This window comes from Branchiostoma lanceolatum, chromosome 5 (assembly GCF_035083965.1).
Source record: "Branchiostoma lanceolatum isolate klBraLanc5 chromosome 5, klBraLanc5.hap2, whole genome shotgun sequence".
In the NCBI taxonomy this organism is placed as follows: Eukaryota; Metazoa; Chordata; class Leptocardii; order Amphioxiformes; family Branchiostomatidae; genus Branchiostoma; species Branchiostoma lanceolatum.
Genome location: NC_089726.1, coordinates 14,519,370 through 14,543,808, shown reverse-complemented (window position 1 = coordinate 14,543,808; position 24,439 = coordinate 14,519,370). Strand labels below are relative to the sequence as shown.

Below are 24,439 nucleotides of genomic sequence, written 5' to 3'. Positions count from 1 at the left end.
TGTCTTGTAGGTGCAGATGGTCCCTTCCAGATGGGAATTGGAGTAGTAATTTTTCTTGATCTTTCTCACAAAAACAGCTAACTTAACCTTAACACTATCACAAAATACATCTGTGAATTCACAAAATATAGGTAAGAACAGCCTGAATCCTCAGAAGTGGTCCCTTGGCCTTGTAGGATGGAGCTCCGTAAAAAATTAGGTCAAGAATGTGAAATCGGATTGAGAGGTGTTGAAAATAAGGTGCCACTGATGCCTGCAGGTTGTTAGTTGTAAGATGCTTAACATCTATGAAGTCGTAAGCGTCTTACTGGTATGTAAGGATAATGCTATTACAGAAAAGGAGGGGATAACAGACTTGAAAAGGGTACCACCTGCACCTGAGTATTTTAATTAGATCAAAAAGTCAGCAAATTTGTGGGTACTGTACTACTGTGATTTCCTTGTTAAAAAAAATGAATGGTTTTAGTTGTGTCAAACTTTTCTGTCTGTTCCTGTGTTGGGGGCCCACCTTCTATCAGCTTCTGGTTGACAGATGATTGATTTGTGGGTCCATTTGTGTCAGGAGGGCCTGCCCTGGTTTACACCAGCTGATAGCCTGCACTATGATGGGATACAGACTGCTGGGGCTGGGAAAGGGTTTGCCAGATCACTGGATGTAGTGGATAATGGCATTTGAACAGAAGAAAAAAACGCTTCGTCAAAAGGTTTAATTTAGTTCCTTGTTGAGCAGAAAGAAGACAGTTTGTGTCAATGGTACAAGAAATAACATGATTGAAATGTCAGAGCAGATGCCAGAAAGTTTGTTGTGTTGCATTCTCTTTTATATAAGAAAGACAGAAAACTTGCCATTTGGCAAAAGAACAAACAGAGAATTTATGATTGAAAATGGTCTCTGTAGTCTATACATCATCGAGATCAAAATATGGATTTGTCAGGAGGGAAGGGGGCAGATCAAAGTCAGCATTGACCCCATGAAACAAGAGGCAAGGCATGGCTAACTAAACTAACATTTGGCAGTTCCTTCATGGTCTCTCAGCAAACAACAGGTGTTGTGTTCCTCTGATGGATAGCAAAAGTGCAGTGAAGTAGAAACAAGCTGAAGATAAATGGGGACAGGAGTATGAGAAGGCACATCATTATTATGGTAACAGAATCTTAGATATTTAATACATGTTCGCTCTTAGTAGCCGCCATTTTAAGTGAGTATCTGAAGTAGCTTATCTATTAGGAAATTGTCAATCAAAATAGGATTGCTGTTGATAAGTCTTGGAAAATTGCTGCATTCATTTTTTTTGAGAACGCAAGTTTGGATTCTACCCAGCAGTGAGGAGAACAAAAAACAGAACAAAATTCCGAAAGGAATAATGATTTATGGTTAATGCCTCTTGTGTTTTGGTTCTGATCTCTGGAGCATGTGTAGCTGCCTGATGTGTGGTCAACTGATATGGGCAGAAAGCACACAGAAGATGCCAACTATCCCTCACCAAAAATGCCAGGAGTGGCAAGGGTTCCAATCACTCCTATTGACACCAGAGAGTTCCTCCCTCACTTCTTTAATGTGTTTGTACTCATTTTTACCCAATATTTGAACCTGAACTTTAGCGCAAATAAAGCCAGAAAGTTGTTGATGTGAAGGTGAACCCTTGCTACCTTGGCAACAAGCCTACATTCCTTTGGGTTGTTTTTCCGCATGCAGCAGAACCCCCAGTACCGCAGCTCTGGGAGGGAGCCCTATATTTAGCACCATATCTGGATTATAAGAGTGGGTACAGCTGAAGTGGCAGATAGCATTTCACATGCAAAGTGACCAAGAGTCCACTTCAGATCAGATGTGGTTTCCCCATACAGTGTCCAGATAGCAGGGATCAGACTAAGGGGGCGGGGTCACAGATCAGGGTTACTGAACTTGAGGAAAGAAAGTTCTAGGAAGGAAGTACGTCAAATCCCCGATGCCTGCCTGTGCGGCAGGGTGGCGCTGTTTAGCCTGAAGTTTCTCCTGTAACCTTATCCTCTCCTGTCGTTTCCTCAGGAGAAGCACCGCTGCTGAGGTTTCCGTGACTACCCTGGCGGAAGTCAAGAAACAGCACCGCATACCTGGCATGCCTGGACCTACCTATTGCATCCCTAGCCTTGCCCCTCCCCCTAATAACACACCTCCCCATGTGCACCAATAGTGGGATGTAATGAGAGTGAGCGGAGAAAGCAGGCCTTCAGGTTCAGTCATGTGTGCTGGTGTGTGGAGAGGGAGCCTGCCTGCAGTATGGGGATGCTGAAACTGTATCTGCAGCAGGAGGAACAAACACCTTCCCAAACAGGATTGGGCGTAACGGCTGGCCTGGTTCAGTACAGTGTATCTCCGTGTAAATCACCTGAGCCGTTGAGAGCTCTGCGGCAACATCACTGACACTGATGCGGCATGGCTGGAAGTGCCTGTACGAGACAATATACCAGGATGAAGTTCCTCTGCAGCCTACGATCACCACGGAGAGACCTGTCCATCCTGGTCCTGGCTGTGACAGTGTTTTACCTGTATCTCACATATACAATGGATTCACAAGTGTCCAAAGAGGAGGCATTGCTACCCAGTAGGAAGGGCCGTAAGGTTGGACTTGGCCTTCAGGGCAACACCTGGATCAACTCTGTACAGAGGAACATTCTGGAAGGGATGGAGCAAGAGGGAGCAAAAGTACCAAACGGCCCTGTCTTGTCTGAATTAAGTCCGCTTCAGAGAAAACTTGTGGAGGTAAGTCATTTCTGATTTTGTTTTTGTTACTACAATTCTGTTATTACAATTTTCACAGTTGTTTCTAAAAAGTTACACTCTAAGCCAAAGAGAAAGTTACGTCAATGATACTAAAAGCATCTAATCTCAGGGATTTCACGTGGAATTTATTTTGTTTTCTTGTCTAACCTTTTGTTTATTCTTTATCATAGAAGTGCTTTGTTGTAGCGTCCAATGGATTTAGGCTATGACGTAGAGTAAATCATGACTATGAATGAGAAAATGCATTATTTCTGTGCCTTTTGAACTCTGTCTATGAGTTAGAAAGGATATATGACTATACACTAACGTATGACAGTGGTACTATATAGATAAACTCCGTAGTTTATAGAGGTACTAAGATAGGTCTTACTATGTCCTCTTAAGATTTGGTCACAGCATGATTACTGGGGGATTTGGTGTCCCATTTGTGGTACTGATAAAATTCCTTGGGTATCCCCTGATCTGTGTTTATTTGCCAAGCAGGCTACATTGGTCCAGTCCAGCCAAATTTGTCCACAAAGGTCTTGAACCATAGTACACTTGTTGACAAAGTGGGCGAGTGGTGATTTTGGTTCAGGCTACGCTTCTGATAACTGAGCTGAGAGCAGTGCGATGCTGTTTTTACAAGACCAGAGAATGAGTGTGTGTGTATCATGCGTGTGTGCGTGTGTGTTCAGAATGGCACACACGTACTGGCGTTGTGGACAATTTTGCGGTTACGGCAATAACAGGATTCTGTCTCTCAACTAAGTAGCCAAAATAAACCTGCCATTTCCTAACAAGCCCTGCCAAAACAGGCGAGCTGTTTGTTTTACCAGCAGGAAAGGCCTGACTGACCAGGGAAAACCCAAAGTGAAGTCAGTCCCTATAGTTCCTGTGTTTGTTTGAAGAGGCAAGGCTTTGTACTTGTCTTGAAGGTTATGACCATCTTTGGACATTCCTTACCATCCAGGTCTCAAGTCACTAAGGTTTCAACAACTGTGAAAATTCCATTAGCACCAACCATGACGTTGTTGATACAGAAGTGAAGAAATATTAGCAGTGTTTGTAAAAAACTTTTCTGTATCATTCATATAGGTGAGGTAAAATGATGGAAGCAACAGCTTTAGATAGACAGGTTGGTTTTACTTTTAGTACTAATATGACTTTTTCCATTGTAGAAAGCTCTTGAAAATTTTCAGTGGTTTGAAACTTTTAGTTTGAAAAATTTCCTAGTTTTGCATCTGTCAATAATGAATATCGTTCGTTTTGTAATACTAATATGCATGGAAGGAGCTGCAAAAGTCACCAACGTTTCAACAACTGTGAAAATTCCATTAGCACCAACCATGACGTTGTTGATACAGAAGTGAAGAAAAATTAGCAGTGTTTGTAAAAGACTTTTCTGTATCATTCATATAGGTGAGGTAAAATGATGGAAGCAACAGCTTTAGATAGACAGGTTGGTTTTACTTTTAGTACGAATATGACTTTTTCCATTGTAGAAAGCTCTTGAAAATTTTCAGTGGTTTGAAACTTTTAGTTTGAAAAGTTTCCTAGTTTTGCATCTGTCAATAATGAATATCGTTCGTTTTGTAATACTAATATGCATGGAAGGAGCTGCAAAAGCAGGCAAACAAAAATGAGACTATTAAAGTGTTTTTCTGTGGAAAAATTCCACAAGTTTGTGAAACTCAGCGTGTTACCATGGTAGACTGCCCTACTTCCATCAGCCAGGCAGTGATTTTCAAGTTCAGTGCCGCTCCAAGGGGTCACCTGACATGTGTTAAAGCCATGGGGCCTCACCTCCTGCCTGGTCAACATAAGTACCTCTGCTTACTGGGAAATGTTTGGGCCACAGTAAAGCAGATAAGGGGATCGCATTAGATGTTTCAACCACCTCCAACATGCTTCATTTTTAACTTTTATGAAAAGAAAATATCATCAATCAAGGTCACCTGGCAAGGGTATGGGCAAACCCATTGATTCAACAAAAAGAGGGCAATGTCAAATTATTACAATTTGCTTTATTCATTTGAATAAATAATGAAAGGCTCAACTTTGCTTGTACAGATGGGAGAATATTACCATTGGCACACATACATACCTGCTACGTCACTCTTGAGTCTTGACTATTTTGATTAAACACGTACAGGATTAAGATGGCTTATATGTAAGAAACTAAACCTCTCTGACTGTAGCCTCAAGTTTGGAGAGTGTTTGTTTATGTAGGCAGAGGCAGAACTGTTTTTCTCCATGTGGTAGAGATGCCCTACTGTGAAGGCAATGGGATATGAAATTGAAGACTTTCCTGCTGTGGTGTTAGTGGTGGGGTCAGCAGGGAAGGTGAAGGGTAACAAGCCTCAGAATGACCATTTCATGACCTTCACATACTTGAGGGCAAACCCAACATTTTTCATGGTCCCATTCCTTCCCTTTACTGTCTTTTCTTTTTGTTCCTTGCTTATGGTCTTCTCCTTTTGCCTCCTTGTGTAGTGTATTCATCTTTTCATTCAATATATGGCATAATCTACTGTATATTTTAAGAGTAGTTTTTTTCAGGTCATTAATATAATGGGTACGATAGGGCTGTCTCCGGCTTTAAATCTTTTTCCGTCCCACTCATTGTTATGGAACCCATGTTGATTTTTGACATCATTATAATTACGAAAGTACATTTCCATCAATTTGATGTCATGAAGTTCAGTGTTTTTTATGGATGGGCTGAACTTTTTGTCAGTCTCAACAAGCAAATTTCTGTCCTGGGAGACAGCCCTGGTTCAAGAGATTGAAGTGTGTTGCATCAAAATTCTCTTTGATCAAGTTGCTGTCATATTAATCTGCCAGGTTACATCAGTCGGCCACTTTGAAACACAGTGAGTTTGAGAGATCTCTAGTGAAGCACTCCCCAGGTATGCACAGTTTAGATATACAGGAGTGAATTATACTGGGGATGTTGTCTTGGAAATCTGTTTGGACATATCTTTTCAGGGTGGCGGAATTACATGTATTACCATCCTCAGTGTACCCTGGTGGAAATTATGTTAGTAGATGTTACAAGTTTTTGTTACGGTTTGATGAACATTTCTGTGCCCCACCTTGCATCATTAGTCACCTCCTACAGGTTATCTACAGAGCTAATTGACGTGACCAGTAGAAGCAGCAATCACAAAAATGCATCCACAGACCTTTTGATCTCCAACCATGTCTGGAAAAACATTCTCACTTGTACAGGAATTTGACCTGCAACACATTCAGCTTATGTCCATCTACACCTCCCAACGTTCCAATGTTTTTTTCTGGCTACTTGCTCCGCGCGATCTGAAGCAGGTCAAGGAAAAAGTTGCCCATAGCCAAATTAAACTTTAAGCTGTACAGTTATACCTGGAACCTGTGATTCTGATAAATCACACAGTGTGGAAATGTGATTTTTTAGGGGGTTACCACATTGTGACCTTTGCAAAACTTTGACTTGGAATACCTGTCCATAAGTGTCTTCAGCTTTGTACCTGCTCCAGTGGACACTGAAGGGTTATCGATGCCACCTGCATATCATTACTGCTGCCCTGAGACCCAACTTTCAAAAGAAAGAAAAATTTTAGGAAATATTTTTTGGGACATGTGGTTTTACTACAAAGTGAAAGTGATGCATCGTTGTGCCATTGCAGTTCTTTATTTTCTCTGAAAAGTTAGTAATACAAAACTAGTTGAAATTGATGAGGCACAGAGGTTTAACTGTTTTAACCTGGAATTGTAAACAGTGCAGATTGCAGAACCTTCCAGGCTGGAAAGTGTTTGCAGGCATTGAAAAGAATGCAAGGGGCATGTTAAGTCTGCCCCAGATCCTTTCACTTTTCCCTCTGATGTTTGACTTTTCATCAGGCAACAGGCTCAACCAGAGAGTCCATCAGGCTGGTTTGTAGAATATTCCCAATGCATCCCCACTCCTTCTACTTTGAGATATTTTTCTATGCTACAAATTTTGTAATCTATCTGAAATAAATATAATACAGCATTTATCCTTTAGAAAAACATCTCAGCTTTTAGCCTGGTATCCAAACCTATTATAGCTCCCGAGTCTCTTCTATCCTCTCCTTGGGAGCTATAATAGGATGCCAGGCTAATCTGCTTTAGAACTGTATATGCTATATGATGCTTAAGTGTCAGTTGTATACTGAGTACTTTTGTATCTGGTCAAGAATGGTTCTTGAAACATATATTTTGGTAGAATATGTTATGGAAAAAAGGTCACTTTTACCAGTAGTTATTTTACATATGTTGATCGATTTTTATTTACATGGTATAGTTTGGTCATACCAACAGAATATGTTTGAAGCAGAGGATGTATAAATAGAACTCCCAGTTCTTGCAGAAATTGAAACCCCATTCCGCAAATCTGTCAGACAGATGCTGATATCCCAGCCAGAACTTTATTGTCCATGAGTGTTTGCCAAGAAACTTTCCAGATCTGTTTCAACAATGTGTTTCCACTTGGCACTGCCTTCCTTATAATCATGCCCGTAGCCAGGATTTTGAATGGGGGGGTTCTTTTTAATGTTTGTGGGACCATTGAGCGCCGTAGGCGCGAGACGAGCGCCGCAGGCGCGAGCTTTCTAGGGGGGTCCGGGGGTATGCCCCCCCGGAAAATTTTAAAAATTGAACCTTCTGATATGGCATTTCCCACGTTTTTGAGAGGATTTCAAAGAAAAAAATCAGAGACAAAGTTAGCAGTTTTTCTAGGATTCCAGCCCCGCTGGTGATTCAAATAAGTCCGCCTTGAAAAAAACAACCTTGGACGTTAAAAAGTGGACCCTGGAGCGTTTCAAATTCTAAGAATTGAACCTTCTGAAAGGGCATTTTCCTGTGTTTTTGAGAGAATTTGAGAGGAAAAATCAGAGACAAAGTCAAAGTGAGCAGTTTTTTCTAGGATTCTAACCTGTGTGGCCTTGCTGTTGATGCAAATACAAATAAGTCCGCCTTGAAAAAAAAATCTTGAACATTGAAAAGTGGACCTTCAAGCCTGTGGGGGGGTTCGTCCGAACCCCCCGAACCCCCCCTGGCTACGGGCATGTCAGTTGTCTATGACTCCTACAGATGAAAACAGCAGATCCTAACCACAGAGAGGGTACCTGAACCCTGATAAGCAAGGGTTTCAATGATGGATGAGAAGATAGGATCTTCTCCAAACTGTGGGAGAGATTCAGTCTGTGGCTACAGTTGATTTAGTGTGTTTGTCCAAAGCACTGAGTGTTTGTTTTGATGCCTAATCTTCTCCTGATGAAGATTAATCATCAGGGAGTTTGCAATATTGGATGCAGGATCTTCAGGGTTCCTACAGGTATCTGCAGAGATCACTTCATGGACAGGACTTTGAGATCAACCTTTTCTCCAAGCAGATTGTTACCTTCTTCTGATTGGCACCTGTTTTCTGACAGCATACTATCATGAGTCGGAATTCTACAGTAAGAATATAGTTGCCAATCAGAAAAAAGGTAACATCTGCTGTTAGGTCAAACAAAGTTTTTTTGATATGACAAGGATAAGCATGTCTGTTCAAAATATGTCTCAGCTTTTGATCATGAAAGTGTTCTACTTTTCCAATGTTAAAAACACAGAGATTTGGTCTAATTTTGTTTTCGGGCCCACCAATAATCAGTAAGAAAACGTTGCATTCCAAGACTTTATTGCTTGATCCACAGTGAGTCCAGCGGCCCATTTGAGGTACTAGAGTTTGCTCACAACCCTGCCAAACTTAGAGCATTAGGTCATCCCTGTGTCTTAGCAAGTTAACTTCATGTTACAGATCAAGGCAGGTCATAAACAGGGGAAGATTGGGATAAATCAGCCTCGCAGTGTGGAGACTTGAAGGGGATCAGACTGTTTACAATAAATCACCCGTGTTGTTCCAAGAATAGGACAGGTTGTACAAGCAGCGCCAAGCTTGTGAAAACTCCTGCTCAGAAAGAAAAGCAACTTTGCAGTTTTCAGCTTTGGAAAGTATATTTGTTCAGAACTGTTGAAAAATGTGGTTTCAGACTCGGCCAGTTTGCTGCAGCCTAGTGTTTAAGACTCTCTTTCATGTTTTTAAAAGGATCGCACAACAGTCAGAACAAAACTAGCCTGGAGTCCAGCCTTCTGAGCTTTAGTCCGCTACCCAAGCTCCGCTCCTCGCCAAGAAGTCTGGGCGCCGTTACCGAGGAGCGGAGCTTGAGTAGCGGACTAAAGCTAAGAAGGCTGGACTCCAGACTAGAACAAAACTTGATAACTTCTTTGGTAACATCTTCAGCAGATTTGCAGATTTTGGCTCTCACATTGTGCAAGCCCCGACAGTATAGAGGGCCTTAAAGCTTTAAGGCCGGACTAACGGCCGCCCTGCCGGCCGCCCTGCCGTAATCCGTCATTGCCTGACCCCCCCTCAGTGATAGCCCTTTAGGAGACTGGTTTGAGGGTATCAAAAAGAAGAAGAAGAATATTTCTTCTTCATTAGAGCCTTTGGCATTCAGTTTCTGCGAGTGCACCTGTTGGCAATTTTGGGCCAAAATGGCAGGTCACATCTTCTGAGGACCAACAATGTGGGTATGAGGAAAGTCTTGGAGGTATTTGTGGTCTCCATGAATGATTACCAACAGTTTAACCTCTCCATCCTCAGATCAGCCCCATGGAAAATGGCCTGGTCAGGAAAGTATAATTACCAGACTTGTATGATAAGGCAGTTTCAGGCAGACACTGTAGTCCCTTCTGCTCCAGTGGAGGGGGACCATGCCAACACCCTATCATTACCGCATGCTGTAATAAGAACCTTTGGCAATTTCCTATGGTGAGAGTGTAGACCATGGCTCCAGGTTTTCTTACCCAGCCACCCATGCCCTCCCCTTTGGACGCCAACCTATAATATTCTTGCCCACATTGTGAGGATGATATTTTTCTCATGGTTCAGGCAAGGGTTTCCTGTGGAAACGCTTATCAACAACATTTTGGTACCTAGGGCCAAGAAAGTTAGGAAACATGGCCAAATGCAGAGGGCAATGGCATTCCAGTCTGTACTGAGCTAGGCCAGCTTGGAACATTCTCACATTCCTACCCCCTGATAGATACACCATGCTAAACATGGAAAAGTTGGAAATATTAGTTGTTTTTTTTCAGTGTTGAAATTAGGAGTTTTGTTGTCCCTGTTCTGCTCAGCTCTTTTGTGTATGATGAAAGTTCAAGCATGCAGCTGCCTCCCTGTGGTAGGGTTTATTCGGCCATGTCAAGTACCTGTGTTTTTGCTGCTGGACATCCGATAAGGAGATGACTGACAGCCCACAATACCCCCATGTATTTTTGGGCTAGAGGCATTCTGCCATTGGATCTGAGTTGAAACACTGTAAGTTTAACAAATTAATATTCGTAAGATTCTGTTGGTATCATTGGTATCTCTTTTGATTGATGGCTAGGAGAAGACTGCATAGATACATCTTTATTTCTCTAGCCTGCATTCAAGATCTACAAAATTGTCCTAGTAGTAGTACTGGAAATACATGTAGAATACTTTTAGGACGTATGTAGGTTGTATACACCTTCAATGAAAGAAGAACTCTACACTGACTCAATATTTTGCTATAAACATCGTAAAGATGTTTTTGCCTTTTTTTCAGTTTTGTTATTCCCATCAACTCTATAAAGTTTGCTGACAGATACGTGTCAACTTTGCTAGGCGGCAAGGGCCTTTGTTGTCAGTCTATTCAGGGTCTCTTAACAGCTTTTCAACCAAATAGTTCATTTGTTAAGTTGATTACTGTAGGATTAATTTTAAATTGGCTTTGTCATGTTTGCATAGCAATTGTTAGGCCTTTGTGAGATTGAATGGTGCTAAAGTTTGTACTGTTCTGTAAAGACGTCCAGCTCTGCTTTCGTTCAGTTCTGCTTTATTGTTGATGTGCTAGTTATTTTTGTATTTTAGTATGCGTGCTGACTTTTCAAAGAATAATGTTTTACTCTTTGATGATGATGATGAAGTGAAAGGGACTGCAGGCATATCTTGTTGAACCTACAACAATGATGTCCTCACTTGAGCAAAAGCAGCCTTTAGTGATGACAAAGCTGAAGAAAGCAGCTAGGCCCACACAACAGGACATGGAAGTTGAAGCCAGGAGAAAGTGCTTCTGCAAAGTAGTCTGATTTGTTCTGATAAGGGGAACTACATTTTGTAGTTGTGCCAAACAGCCAAGTGTTAACCACCTTTACTGTATGTATTCAGCTTATCTCAGCAGCTTGTGAAAGAAAGCCAGTCACAACTATTTATAATTCACTGCTTGTTCTGTAATTCTTTCTTTTTGTGAAGTGACTGTCTAAAAGAGTTTTCCAAACCGTTTTTCCTCAATTGTTTTTATCTCACCTCACGTGGTAGAGAAATGCCTTTTAAAACAATTTAAATCTTTGGTAAATATTGTCGAACTTTCAGTTTATAACAGCTTGAAGGAACACAGCTGTTCATATATATATGTTATGAAAAATCACCCTGTTTGCAGGTCAATATGCTTGATTCAAAGTCATTCATTGTCTTGTTTTCAAAATATCTAGATGAACCTTAAAAGCCCATTAGGGTCATTCCGTCTTGTTGCTCAGATTGGTATCCTAGCAGAGTTCCCACCTTTCACCTACACTGTAGCGTAAACATCCCTAATGTAGTCTCAAGCACTTGTGCTAAACCCAACCGGTCCTTTAAGTCCGCTATGCTGCCTGCACCACTTCAACTTGCAGTTTCAAGTTCAAGCCCATGGTTCATGGGATTTCTCATCCACAACTCTCCCTGAAGTTTTCATGCCACATTCTTCTATCCTGACTTCATCTAATGTATCTTTTAAATGTTGCCCTCAGATGAGCTGAAACTGTTTTTCTGTCCTGTGTGCTGGAATACATGCAGATAGGAGTCCTACCCTTTAGGCATTTATAGGTTACAAGGAAGAGATATCTAACACGGGGTAGCACTTTGCCAGGGATAAACCCAGCTCAACTTCGCGATAATCTACTTATGATCAGTTTACATGTATCAGTTGGGAAATAAATGATTTTATGAAAATGTTAGATAAATTTTGACAGAACATTTTCTAAGAGTTTTTAATGATACATGACAGTCTGATTTTATTTTACTGCTGGTTATCTCTATTGCGCCATATCAGGCCCATATGCCAACTGTAGCCCTTCTATAGGACAGTGGGTCAAACTGATGGGTCAAGGTTTTGACATCATCACATTTTATCTTTCTGCATCTTCAGGACAAGCTATTATTAGTTCTGCCTGTGTGACTTGATACTATGAGAGACTGGCCTATCATACATATGCATCTAGGGCTGTTAGGTCTATATTGTTCTTATTTGCTGGTTCTTGAAAAAAAAAGGTTCTAAAACGTACTAAAAGTTTAAAGTTGATCAATATTCAAAGACAGAGTAGTGACATGCATGAAGAAGATGGCATCTTTAGCATGCAGTGCCTCAAGGACAGCTATGCCTCTGGCACACTTCGCAGAGAAGTGTATATGGAGTCCAATCCAGCAAAGCATCAGCACCTTCTTGAAAATGAGCAACTATGTTACAACTATGTTACATCAAGGTCACATAACATATTAAACTAGAGTTCCACGAACACTTTATCTTCGCCAAATAATCAAGGCTTATTATGGAGAGTGATTAATATTTACATGCTTATCACCCCCTGCAAATTTGATCATGCACCATACCATTTGGAAGTTATGCTGGGGGGGGGGAATGAGTCCAGTCTAGATAGTGTTAAAAATCATTTGGTGGTACAGGACTAGTATATGAGTAGAGTGTGCTGATATATGTAACAAGTTTAACTTTCAGATGCTACAAGTATCAAATTCCTGCCATTGATCACTATGGAATTATGGTTTTTCCTCATCAATTATGCATATTGGCTCCCATATGCATAATTACCATCTATCTAAATCAAATTATAACTTAAGCTATTAACAAACCAAAAATTATGATGATCCATTGACCCCTTCTTGAGTTATTACCAAATGAAGGGCGCACAGCTGGCACACAGCTGGGTGACCTAAATCCCAAGCCAGGCAATCCTCCAAGTGTCCCTGAATTGAGGTCGAGTAACAGCTTTCAATGGGATTATACATTACTCTATTTGATTATGTAAATGAAGTCCCAATTTGCATACTATACATTTCATTATGTTAATCATCACCTAAGGTACCTGCGTACCAAAAGCAATAAAGATACACCAAACCCTGCATGAGTTATCGTCCTCCAAAGTTTCATACATAAAGGCCCACTGCAGCTCAAAACAAGTAGTCAAGAGGCCCAAACTTACACCACTTGTTCCCTGCCCCAAGACCCATCCACTATAAAAAAATCATGAACCTGGCGCCTCCAGAAAATTTCACCCCAAACTTTGAAGCTCTGCTGCAATACTTTAGATACTCCCTAGAAGGCCCATTATCGAACTTGACCTTCCTTTCTGTAAACCTTACCCACCCACTAAGTATCATGCAGAACCATCGACAGCTTCTCGAGTTATGTTGGCGACATACAAATACACATACACACAAAGCCTGCTGCAGTACCAACGGAAAATGCCAGGGGAACCATTTTTGAACTTGACCTCCGTTTCTACAACATCTACACACCTGCAAAAAATCATGAAGATCCATCAACGTTTCCGTCACTTTTTTTTGCCTACATACAAACACAAAAAATTCAAAGTCCGCTGCAGTACTGTTGAAAAACGCAAGGTGAACCATTTTCGAACTTGACCTTCCTTTGCCCAACCACTACACACCTACCAAAAATCATAAAGATTCATTGAAGTTTTCTTGAGTTATGCTCCTGACATACATAAAGACCCACCCAACAGATTTTTCAACCGAAAACATAATCTTCCCCGAGTACTAGTACTAGGCGAAGATAATCACCTGGCACCTAATAGGACACAGCTAAAAGGCTAAGAGAGGCTTTCAAAGAGAAAGAAGTATTTAAGTAGCTGGTTTTTAGACATTACAGCTTGTTACTGCCCAAAGAGCATCTCCAAGTTATACTGGCTGCTGAGTGCCAATTGTTTTGGCTTGAAGTAATCAGAGGGACCAGGCAAGATGAAAACAGCCAACCCATGGATGTTGTGGTGCCCCATGCATGGCATACCAGACTGATGCCAATCATTAGCACCTCACGTCAGCTACTGGTGAAAACAGGCAGGAAAACTTTGAAAGGGCAAGACCAAACTTTTCAAGGGAACTTCTTGAATCATAAATGAAAGGAGACATGCCTGTGTAATATCCCGCTGCAACTTTGATTTACTAAGACTCTAGCATGCCCCAGGTACAATGTACATGTAGCTCTGACCCTTGAATTGAACTGAGAAATCAGCTAATAAATACTTGTGTTTGCAGGTATTTCTTGCTGACTTTTATTGAAGAATTAGTATCAAATGGAAGAATTCTTTCTTTTGTAAAATCAATACTCATGCCAAGTCTTAAAATCTTGTGCAGATTGTATTTTCATTTCTTCTGGTACAACTCCACACATTGCATTCCCTACATGTACATTACTGGATCAGATTATACCAGTCTCTGCATGCCACTGGTGTTGAAACTTTGAAACTTTATTCATAATAGATTCTACTACAGTGTACATGGCAGACTGGAAAGTCTGAATTGGGTATGTACATTAAAAACGATATCATTGTATACATGATTGAGGGTATATTAATTGTGCAATTTTAGTACACTTTAAACTTTATTGCTCAGGTTGAGATGGATTTGTTTGTATTCAACAAATGACTCATGCAGCTGAGGCCATGTCCGTCCAGTGATTGATGCCCTTTTAAGCCATGTCCCAGTGACCTGTCCCTACTTAGTTGTCTATTTTGATCCCCTGCTAGTCTATCCCATGTTTTGTAAAGTCCAGTCTGGGAGATGAGTAATGACTCATCTATTGACCCATAAGCAGGAGCGGGATTCCCAGATTGACAGCGATGCCGAAAATTCACGCCTCCATTTCCTGGTAAACATGGCCTGGTATGTTTCAGCCTGGAGGAGACCAGGATTAAAAGCCTTGTTTACATGTAGGAGAGTCAGACCTGAGGTTGGGAACAAGCTCAACCAAAGTCAGGATTGCTACTCATCAGTGAGAATTCCTACACTGTAAATTTGTGTTCCATTAGAAAACAGGACATTTTTATTTTCACATAGTAATGTGTACTGGTTAAAAGGATGCAGGTGATGCACAAAGGCAAATTCAGCTACAGTCAAACCTGTACAAGTGATATTAACATAAGGGCCACCTGGCCAATGTGACAACTTTTTGGTGCTCCATTATAATAATTTTTCCATTGACAACTATAGCGACCACCTGTCCACATACACCAGACTTTATCAGTCCCCTAATTGGTCTTCTATATTTGGCAGTTTTGACTTTCAAACTCATGTGATTGGGCAGCCTTAGCTTTTGTATTCAGTCACTAGATGTTCAGTTCTGATGTTGGAGCTTCTGAACGTCAAAAGAGGCCATTGCAGCATCATCCTCATATATTTTACATGCCAATGAGCACAGATTTCACACTGTATCCCTTACAATAAGATACATTAGTTCTGGTTTTTATCTGTGTGCTGAAGAAAGTGCCACCCACAGGGAAGGTAACAGTGCGTGTAATGTTTGTCTTTTACCTCTGTGTCTCAAGTCTAATGGTTGCTGTATGTAGAGGTCCAGGTTGCTGTCCTCTGATTGCGCCATTGGGTACACCAACCATACAGCAATTGTCAATTTTTCCTCACAACTTGAGTAAGTGTATAATCTGTCATTGCTATATTTATATATCTAGGTTAGATGACATGAATTAAAGTTTGCAACTTGGCTTTGCTGTGTGAGTTAGATGATATAATTATGATCGAGAGAGTCTTAGAGAAATTCTCTATCCAAACATGAAGGAAAAGGACACCAAAAGCAAAGCAAACATCTCAACACTTTGTCTCTACATATACAGTGATGGTCACAAAGGATCATGGTGTCTGGTATAGGGACAGGCTTTTTAGCGAATGCCCACAAACGCCCACTCTGGCGAAGTCCGCGCTGCACGAATCTAATTTTTTTTGCTCGGAATATGTTCAGGTTGTGCTCCCATTAATTAATCCTGAGTTTCAAGTCAATCCATCGATCCGAAGTTAAATAAAGCGAACTTGAAGATTCTTACCTGGCTTTTTAGCGAATGCCCAGCAAAAAATGGCTTTTTAGCGAATGCCCAATATGTCAGCCAAAATATCGGCCATCGTGACATGGGTGCTAAATCTAACACCATAAACATGTTTAACAAGTTGTCCCCTGAATGTATACTCAGTTTCCGAGCTGTACATGCCTGTAAAGTCACTTTATTTTACGAAATACACGGCGCGACCCACGGCACGTATACGGGACAGAGGCCGCTGGTAACCTGTCCCAAATATGCAAATGAGCCGCCATATTGGATTTTTACGTCCGGGGCCGTGGATTCCCGCGCCGTGGATTTCGTAAAATGAAGTGACTTAACAGGCGTGTAAAGCACGGAAACTGAGTATACATTCAGGGGACAACTTGTTGAACACGTTTATGGTGTTAGATTTGGAGCCCGTGTCACGATGGCCGATATTTTGGCTGATATACATGTATTGGGCATTCGCTAAAAAGCCTTTTTTGCTGGGCATTCGCTAAAAAGCCAGGTAAGAATCTTCAAGTTCGCTTTATCTAACTTCGGATCGATGGATTGACTTGAAACTCAGTATTAATCAATGGGAGCACAACCTGAACATATTCCGAGCAAAAAAAATTAGATTCGTGCAGCGCGGACTTCGCCAGAGTGGGCGTTTGTGGGCATTCGCTAAAAAGCCGATGCATCTGGTATAGAAGTCAGTGTAAACTTCTCAATAAATAGTCAGAGTGTTCTATGCTTTTCTGTTTGTACAGTGAAGTGGTCCATGGTAATCTACCCCGTTCTCACGTCCATGCTTGTCTAAGCTGCAATGGTTTTTGGTGAAAATTTGAAGTTCCCCAAATTTGCTGCTCAACCAAAATGAAGTCAGCATGCTAAAGGTTAAAAAAGTTTACAACAGTGTAGGAGGATGGGACCTTTAATTTGGGCACATTCCTCTTACCCTTTTGGTTCCCTGAGCCTAACCCCCACGCTAAAGGGTACACATGTAACAAGGCCATAATGAGCTTAGAGACATCAATGTTGTTCTTACAGCAATGGCAGGAATGAAGGAATGTAACCTGTAGCATGTGTAGCATGCCCTGGGCCTCCTAGGAAGCACTTATCATGCAGTAAAAATGAGAAGCTATGTGGTGCTGAATAGTGTAAGGGCACAGGGGGGTTAGGGCTGCCTTGGTTCAGGGATGGTAAGATAGTCCATTTCAGGTGTGGTAACAGTCATCTGCAAGTGAGGCATGGTTGTAATGCAGCTGTGTAAATGAAAGGTTTAACCATGACATCTTTTCTCCAATCAATGCCCACACAGTAGCTCAGTGTGTAACATACAGCAGGTCTGCCCAAATGCAGGATAGACTTATAGTGGAGAGTCTCCACTGATCCTACATTCTGGAGAGCTACAGCAGAACTTACGTTAAGTTTGTATGATTGATTACATGTTGATAGTTGTATGTATGCTGTGCAACCTTGCTTTCTTCCTAAGGTGTAAACTGTAAAGGAACACAATCATGCTGAAGCCCTTTGGCAGGTTGACACAAAAAAGTTCTTTAGCCTCTGTTGTTGTGAACACTGTTTCCAAAAGTGACCCTAGTTTTCTTTGGAATGTGGAGATTAGTTGTAACAGATGGACCCTGTTGGAAAATAACCAGCCAATTTGGGAAATGTGGCAGAGAACCTACATGTGTATCCTTGATAATCAGTTCAAGATCCGATTTATCAGGAGGGAAGCTGTAAAATGTTGCATAAGATATGATATAAATTTGCTCAGGCTTGTATTGGCAATGAAAAAAATATTTACATGTGCCTTTGCTTGTGTGTTCCAAGACATCTAGAAAGTACTGCACATGTACCATGTGTACAGTGTGTTGAGAATCCTCTGATTGTTCACATGAAGGCATGGTGGATCTATATTATGTACCTAACATATGGCTTTGCTAACAGTATTTCTGTCTTACTGTTCAGAAGCTTCCGAATGATGAAACTTTTCAGAAGCTAAGTAGCCTTTATTTTCACACAAGACATTTGGAAGTGTGGAGGCATCGGTAGTGTTTTGGTAACTGTGAAACTTTGTCTGTCCGGCAATGCAAGGGAAACTGTTAAATGTCAAGGTAAGGTGGGATAATGAGGAATGACTTTGATGTTGACTTCTGCATATTTGGAAGGTCCTAGGTCTGCTCCTGAACAATGAGTTCCTTCTCTCTGAACGTGGCCATGTTTAGAGTATAGCTCAGCCCCTGAGACTCAGTTTCTATCACATATCAGAAATGAGATGATTCTTCTCTTCATGGGAGTGTGATATGTACTGATTAGGTGTGCCCAGGGGGTGGTGTTCTGTACTTGACCTCGCGTGACCCCCAGCAGGTAGCTCAGTGGTGTTATGTCTGTAATGCACGGTGAGATTTATTGGAGCTGACTGGGGTTCCCTTGATGAACTGGTTTCTGGACTGGGCATGTTTGAATAACCTCCTTGCTAGCTCACCAGGGTTGCAAGTCCAATTGATGCATGGTTCCATCCATCGGATGCGACAGGTTTATCTTACCAATACAAAATCATGTTTCAATAAGTTGCCGTCCTTAAGTTTTGAAGATTTTCATTGAGATAAAGTTTTTACCTTAGATATTACATTTACTGAGTTGTTGTTTTCCTGATGCCTTGACAAAATTTTCTTATTCTTCCCTGGTCAAGGTTTACTTTTTAGTTTCCTTATAGAATCACCAGTTACCACTGGCAACAATATACATAAAGAAAGTAAAATCAACAGAGCACCTGATGAGTGATGACCCTTCTCAGCTAGCTGCTTGTAACACAACAGAGTTGCTCCTATATGTAAATGATCAATAAACTACCTATGAGCAAAGATGCTACTACTGAGAAATGTTTGTTATAATTACGTCTTCCACTGCCTCCAAAAAAGAAGTCAAACCCAGCTAGTTTAAATATAGCCAACAATTGTATTTAATACCAGTAGCCTATTGTTACAACAAAGTCAGACACAGTTTACTGACGCATGTATGTTTTTCCCTATGTTTTTACCATGTCTTTGCAATTAGCCCACGGGCATGAACTTGCAATAAACTTCTATTAATTCTGTATTACTACTATTAGATTTTAATCTATATTCTTGGAACTGCTGGCGTAGTTCCAGGAAAGTTTTTGTGTGTTGGTATTTTGCCTAATGATCTGTCATCCACACTCCTCGTTAATCTTTTAAAAGGGTGGGCACAAGTGAGTCTGAAGTGTGCAATTATCTCTAATCATGTTCCCAGCAGTGCAGAATTAGTATAATTGGCCCTGAGCTTGAGGGTTCCTTGAACTGCGTGGAGAGAAGCCATCGTCACCTGTTATGGTGTGCATGAGTGGAGCTCATTAGTTTTAAGGACTTGTCCTGGTCTATTGCCAGTCCTTAATGAAGGAAAAACACTGATAAAAACATGTTTCCAAAAGGGTATTATGAATACCGCCTTGGCCAATCAACCTCTGTTTTCGCTGAAAAAGTCTTTAGACCAATTTTGTATACATTGTTAGGGAAGATATTTTGTGTAATCATGGCAAGTGTTACAACAGGTAACATGTAGTAATAGTTTGACTTTCCAATTTTGCACATTTTACTTTTCATGTGAAAACATGTTGATTCTTCAGACAAGGTTTAGCATGCCCTTTTAGTCTATTGTGGTGTTTAAGAAAGGACACCACATCTAACAGCTGTAGGGTACGTGTAACTTTTGTTGTTAAATCGGCCACCATACATGACTCTTTCATCACTTGCAGAGAACCATTTTTCATGGCATGGCCCGTTGTGTTGTGGCAACTTTTCTGGCATTTACACAGAAGCACCGAGGACAGAAAGTACAAGTCACCGCAAGGTTGCCTGTAGGGAATTTAACTTTCACTTGAAAAAGAAGGAAATGTTGCTTTTGTAGATGATTGATACTAGCACAGTAAGCACACTGTACTTTCCTGTGGTGTAACTGTTCCTTCTGGCAACCCAATCAAAATGAGTAGGAGGAAGAAACACCTGTCTCACCAGCACAGACACTGACGTAATGTTGGCAGAAGAACAGAGCAGCAAGGAGGTGTAGAGTGAGCCCGGAGAGCAAAAACAGTTTTGTCCAAACTGTATGAGAAGAGTAAAAAAAGATGTTTCTGCAAAACAAATAGCAGAGATTCTCAGAATGCTATCAGATACAGCGTTTCAACAGTACAAAGGGACGATGTGTAGCCTTGTTAAGGTTACCTAAGTTTTACCCATTGAGCATGACAGACAACATCCTGTGTAGGGCAGTGAGCTAGCACTTAAACTACCATGGCTGCTTCCTGCCCAAGCTGGTAAGTTCATGCCCAGGGTATACTATGGACAGCCAAGAAACTGTCACAACAGGAAGACAAACAGTTGAAAAACTCATCCATCTTGTGAAAGTTTGGCAAGGAGGAGAGATGCTGGTCTAGATAGTGGACCCCGATGTCTCAAGTTATAAGCAAGAAATTTGACTGGTACCAATAAATTGTCATCGAAGCTATGTAAGGAGACTTTGCAATGACATAGTTTTGTCAGTGTTGCTTTGTTTGCTGAAGTGTGGTGTACTCTCTGACTGTTGTCTGGAGGAGGCTGATATCATTCTGTTTCTAGAAGGAGATTTGTTGATGTGTGTCAACTAAGTTGTTGAAATTTGGTTTTGCTTTGAATCTATATACATTGTATCTTTTACCTTAGAATTTCTTACATATGACTTTGTACTTATAGTGCTAACAATGAATATTTATTTGATATGCAAAGATGTTCCTTACATTATGTTCCTATGATCCTTGTAAGGAATCAGACCTGTGCAATAATTATAACCTTGCAAGTGTATGCTTGCTTTGCATTTGGGAGGTCCTGTGTTCTAACACTAGAGGCCAGAGACTAAATATAGCTCTAACATGTGAGCATCATCAGTTCCTCAAGTTCATTGAGGTCTTTCAAGGTTAAAAGGTCACTATGCAAGCAGTCCATAATAGTTAGTGAGAGAATCAGAAACAGACCACTTTCATAACATACAGGTCAGATTTCATCTCTCTTGTCCCACTGGACAAGATAGCATTGCAGAAAAAATGTCAAAGTTAATCTTTAAATAGTTTTATCATAAGTTGGGTTTGACCTTTGGTATATAGGTCAGGGATATGGCAATCACAAGGGCATGCCCCTTGTCTTATTAGCCATTGATCTTAATGAAGATGTACCAAAGCACTTCCCTTGTGATGGTAGATCCAAGTATAAGTTTTCATAGTATACTATATAGTATGTTTGTCAAAGCCTGATTGCCCCTAAGGAAAAGTTTGGAAAAAGGTTAAGAATCATCCCTACTTCAGTAGCACATATTGCTGGTAACCTTACATGTACTTTGAGATTTACAAATAAAACTTTGTGTGACTTCAATGACTGACTACAAAAGCTTGCTACTTAAATGAGAAGCCGCCTCTTTCAATATGCCGCTGAGAAATCACTAACTTGTGGATATCATTCTCCTTTTCCAGCTTGAGAAGAAAACCCTGGAAAGATTCACCAACCATGACAGGGTCGTGGTCATCAGAGGTCACTCCAAGGTCATTGCCAGAGACCTGTCTTTGTACGAACAAGCATTCCACAAACACGGCTTCTACGTCCGACTGCCTGCAGGTTTCAGGTCCAACATCACTGGCTTCTCCAACTATTCCTCCAGCTATGAAGGTGAGTCAAAGGAGAGGTGTACATAACAATTGACATTCATTTCATAATAACACACATTAGATTCTTTGTCTGATTCCTCAACTTTTTATCAATTAAGTTTTCATTTCTAAAGTGCCGCAAGATAAAGAATGAGTTATTATTTCCAACAATAGTTTACTGATATACCATACAGGAAAAGCAATGGTAAATCTGACTCTTGAGTATTACATACTTTATACGCCACATGTATTGCATAAAGAATCCAGGGTATTCCAATCTCTAACTGTGTTTAGTAACAATCATGGGATCTAACAGGTGATGCACTAATGAGACAGGGAAGGACTTGTGGGTGTCAACAGGTGTCTGAGACATGTCCACTGAGCATAAGACAATGTCTGGTATCTTAAAGGCAGGAAAATATGTCTTGAAAAACGTCTCGTCCAATGTCTTGAATAATGATGGGAAGTTTTGAACAAATCATGGAATTCAATAGGTAGATAAACAAATCCTAGAACTGTCTGGTTCAAGGCCTTACATAAAGTATTTAACAATTCAACTTACTGGATAGGGAAAAAAACAAGTCATAAATGACGTCACAGCTGTCTTGTTCAATGTCTCCCGTGATGCTGGAGTATTTAGCAATTCATGCTATTCAACAGGGAGAAAATCAAGTCATGAAAGACGTCACGACTGTCTTGTTTATAATTCAAAGTCTTATCAATGATAATACTGGAGTTAAGTCAACAATTCATGCTATTCGACAAGGAGAAAAATAAGTCCTAAAAGACGTCACAACTGTCTTGTTTAATTTCTCATATGATGACAGGGACTGAAACGTATCAGCCCAGAGCTCATGTGAAGTGGATGACCCCAGAATATGATCAGGCAGGGCTATCCAGATCCTGTCCAACAGAATTAGGGATGTGGGACTATGGGGTGTAGGTGACACATGACAAAATACCAAGAGGCAAGGTCACCCAAAGTAGGCAGTGAAATATTCACAACCACAGGTCAAGTTTCTCTGTAAAATGTTTGTAACACTGTGAGAATAGTCTAGTTACTCTAGTACAGTGACAACAAAAAGGGTCCCAAAATTTCATATCATTATCAGTGGTCCTGAAAAATGTGTTGCATGCACATGATCTGTTATAAAAGTTGTGATTAAATGTGGGCAGGTTTCTTTTCATACTCTTTATAAAGTGTCACTCTTTACAAAGTGTCATGATGTTGATGACATAGATGCAGTTTAACTTAGCACCTACAGAAGCTATGGAAAACCAAGTTTCTTTTGAAAAGCACTTAAGAAAGGAACGTGAATAGACTTGACTTAACTGTAATTTAAATCCCAGTGTTGACAGGGGACATGGGAGATGCTGGGATGAATTCTGCTCCTAATCAGAATGGATGAAGATGATTTCCCACAGGAGGAGGAAAGTGGCTGTTCATTTCGGTACCAAGATGGATGAAGCCAGGAGTACTGATCATAAAGCCTGGAGTGATGAGGGATTATCCAGTTGGTTGAGCAGCAAATACACCTACATGTTCATGCCAGTCAACCTTGGAAATTAGGGATTAGTTTACCTAAGCACCTATTTCAATGTTGAGCTTATAACGTTGGGTAACCTAAATTCGGGATTTTTCCGATAATGGTTGACTGAAATCAATCTAGCAGAACAATAAACCATCCTTTTTTTCTATTATTCTGTCAGTATCATGTACTATCTTTGCACTAATCATATATATGGTAGATTTTGTCTCTAGTCGTGCTGACACCATAATATTTCAACTTGAAACTACCGTGCGCCGCACGCACAATTGTGGTGCTGTCGGACAGGGGGGCACATTAATTCGGGAGAGAAGATTCGTCTTGAATATCTTACCGCTAATCACATTTTATACAGCAGCTATTCGTTCTATCCTTGGCTTGAGGAGAGTGCTATAGATATAGACGTGTCCAAGTAAAAAAAATACACGAAGAAACGGCCGTACCGCACACATCAGGCCAGTTCGGGAACAACCCGTGTGTTGAGTCGGTAGAACTTCACTCAAAGTCGGCCCATCGTCATCATCGGGCAACGTGTAACGTTACATTATTCATGGCAAGTTAGCTGGATGCCGTAGCAATGGTAATACTACTATGTCCATGTGTTCCTTGTTGTGTTAGGAGCAAACTTTGAGGAAAATATCTTCCTCAGTCCACTATCACACGCAGCATTTAGACAAAAAAGTGTTCCTCACAAACCTTTGTCGTCTGCTTGACAACAGGATTCTGGTTAACAATATGGCGGCGGGAAAATACACGTGCCGTAGGTTGTAGCAACAGAGAGGAGTTTTGATGATTGATCACACTTAGAATATAGTTGCAGGTTAGCAAAAGAGATTGTAATAAGTTGTCTTATAAATAATTGTGTTTAGCAGGCAGGAGATGTGACATTTGTCTTATAAACCAGCGAACAACCGTGCTGGGTGATTCTCCCACGAAGCCCCCAGACTCTGTCAATAAGGGACGGAGAGTTTTTGACGTCGCCAACTTCTAATGCATGGTTATCGAAGCTTTTCAGCCAGTGTTCTGAATACGTTAGTCTATCTGCTTTGCATTGCTGGCGTTATAACTGATTTTGCATGTAGCACATATCCCTAAATACCCCGTTTTCGAAAAATCCCGACTTTAAGTACCCCTCGAATTTAGGTTACCCAACGTTACATTACAATGTAGTTTATTATGAATCACACTGAGATACAAATTTCTAACAAACAAACAAACAAACAAACAAACAAAACAAAGGTGTTATACATATACATGTGTAGATCTACCGTTAACGTT

General features: G+C 40.8%; 1 protein-coding gene across 1 annotated transcript in view; it reads left to right on the top strand.

The window, feature by feature from the left end:
• The window catches only part of LOC136435880 (uncharacterized), a 36,824-nt gene that overhangs the window by 8,038 nt on the left and 4,347 nt on the right, over nt 1-24,439 (top strand). The window contains exons 2-3 of the mRNA XM_066429592.1: nt 2,030-2,743; nt 21,444-21,636. Coding sequence (XP_066285689.1) covers nt 2,417-2,743; nt 21,444-21,636 — 520 coding nt within the window. The 5' untranslated portion in view covers nt 2,030-2,416. The remainder of the gene's footprint in view (nt 1-2,029; nt 2,744-21,443; nt 21,637-24,439) is intronic.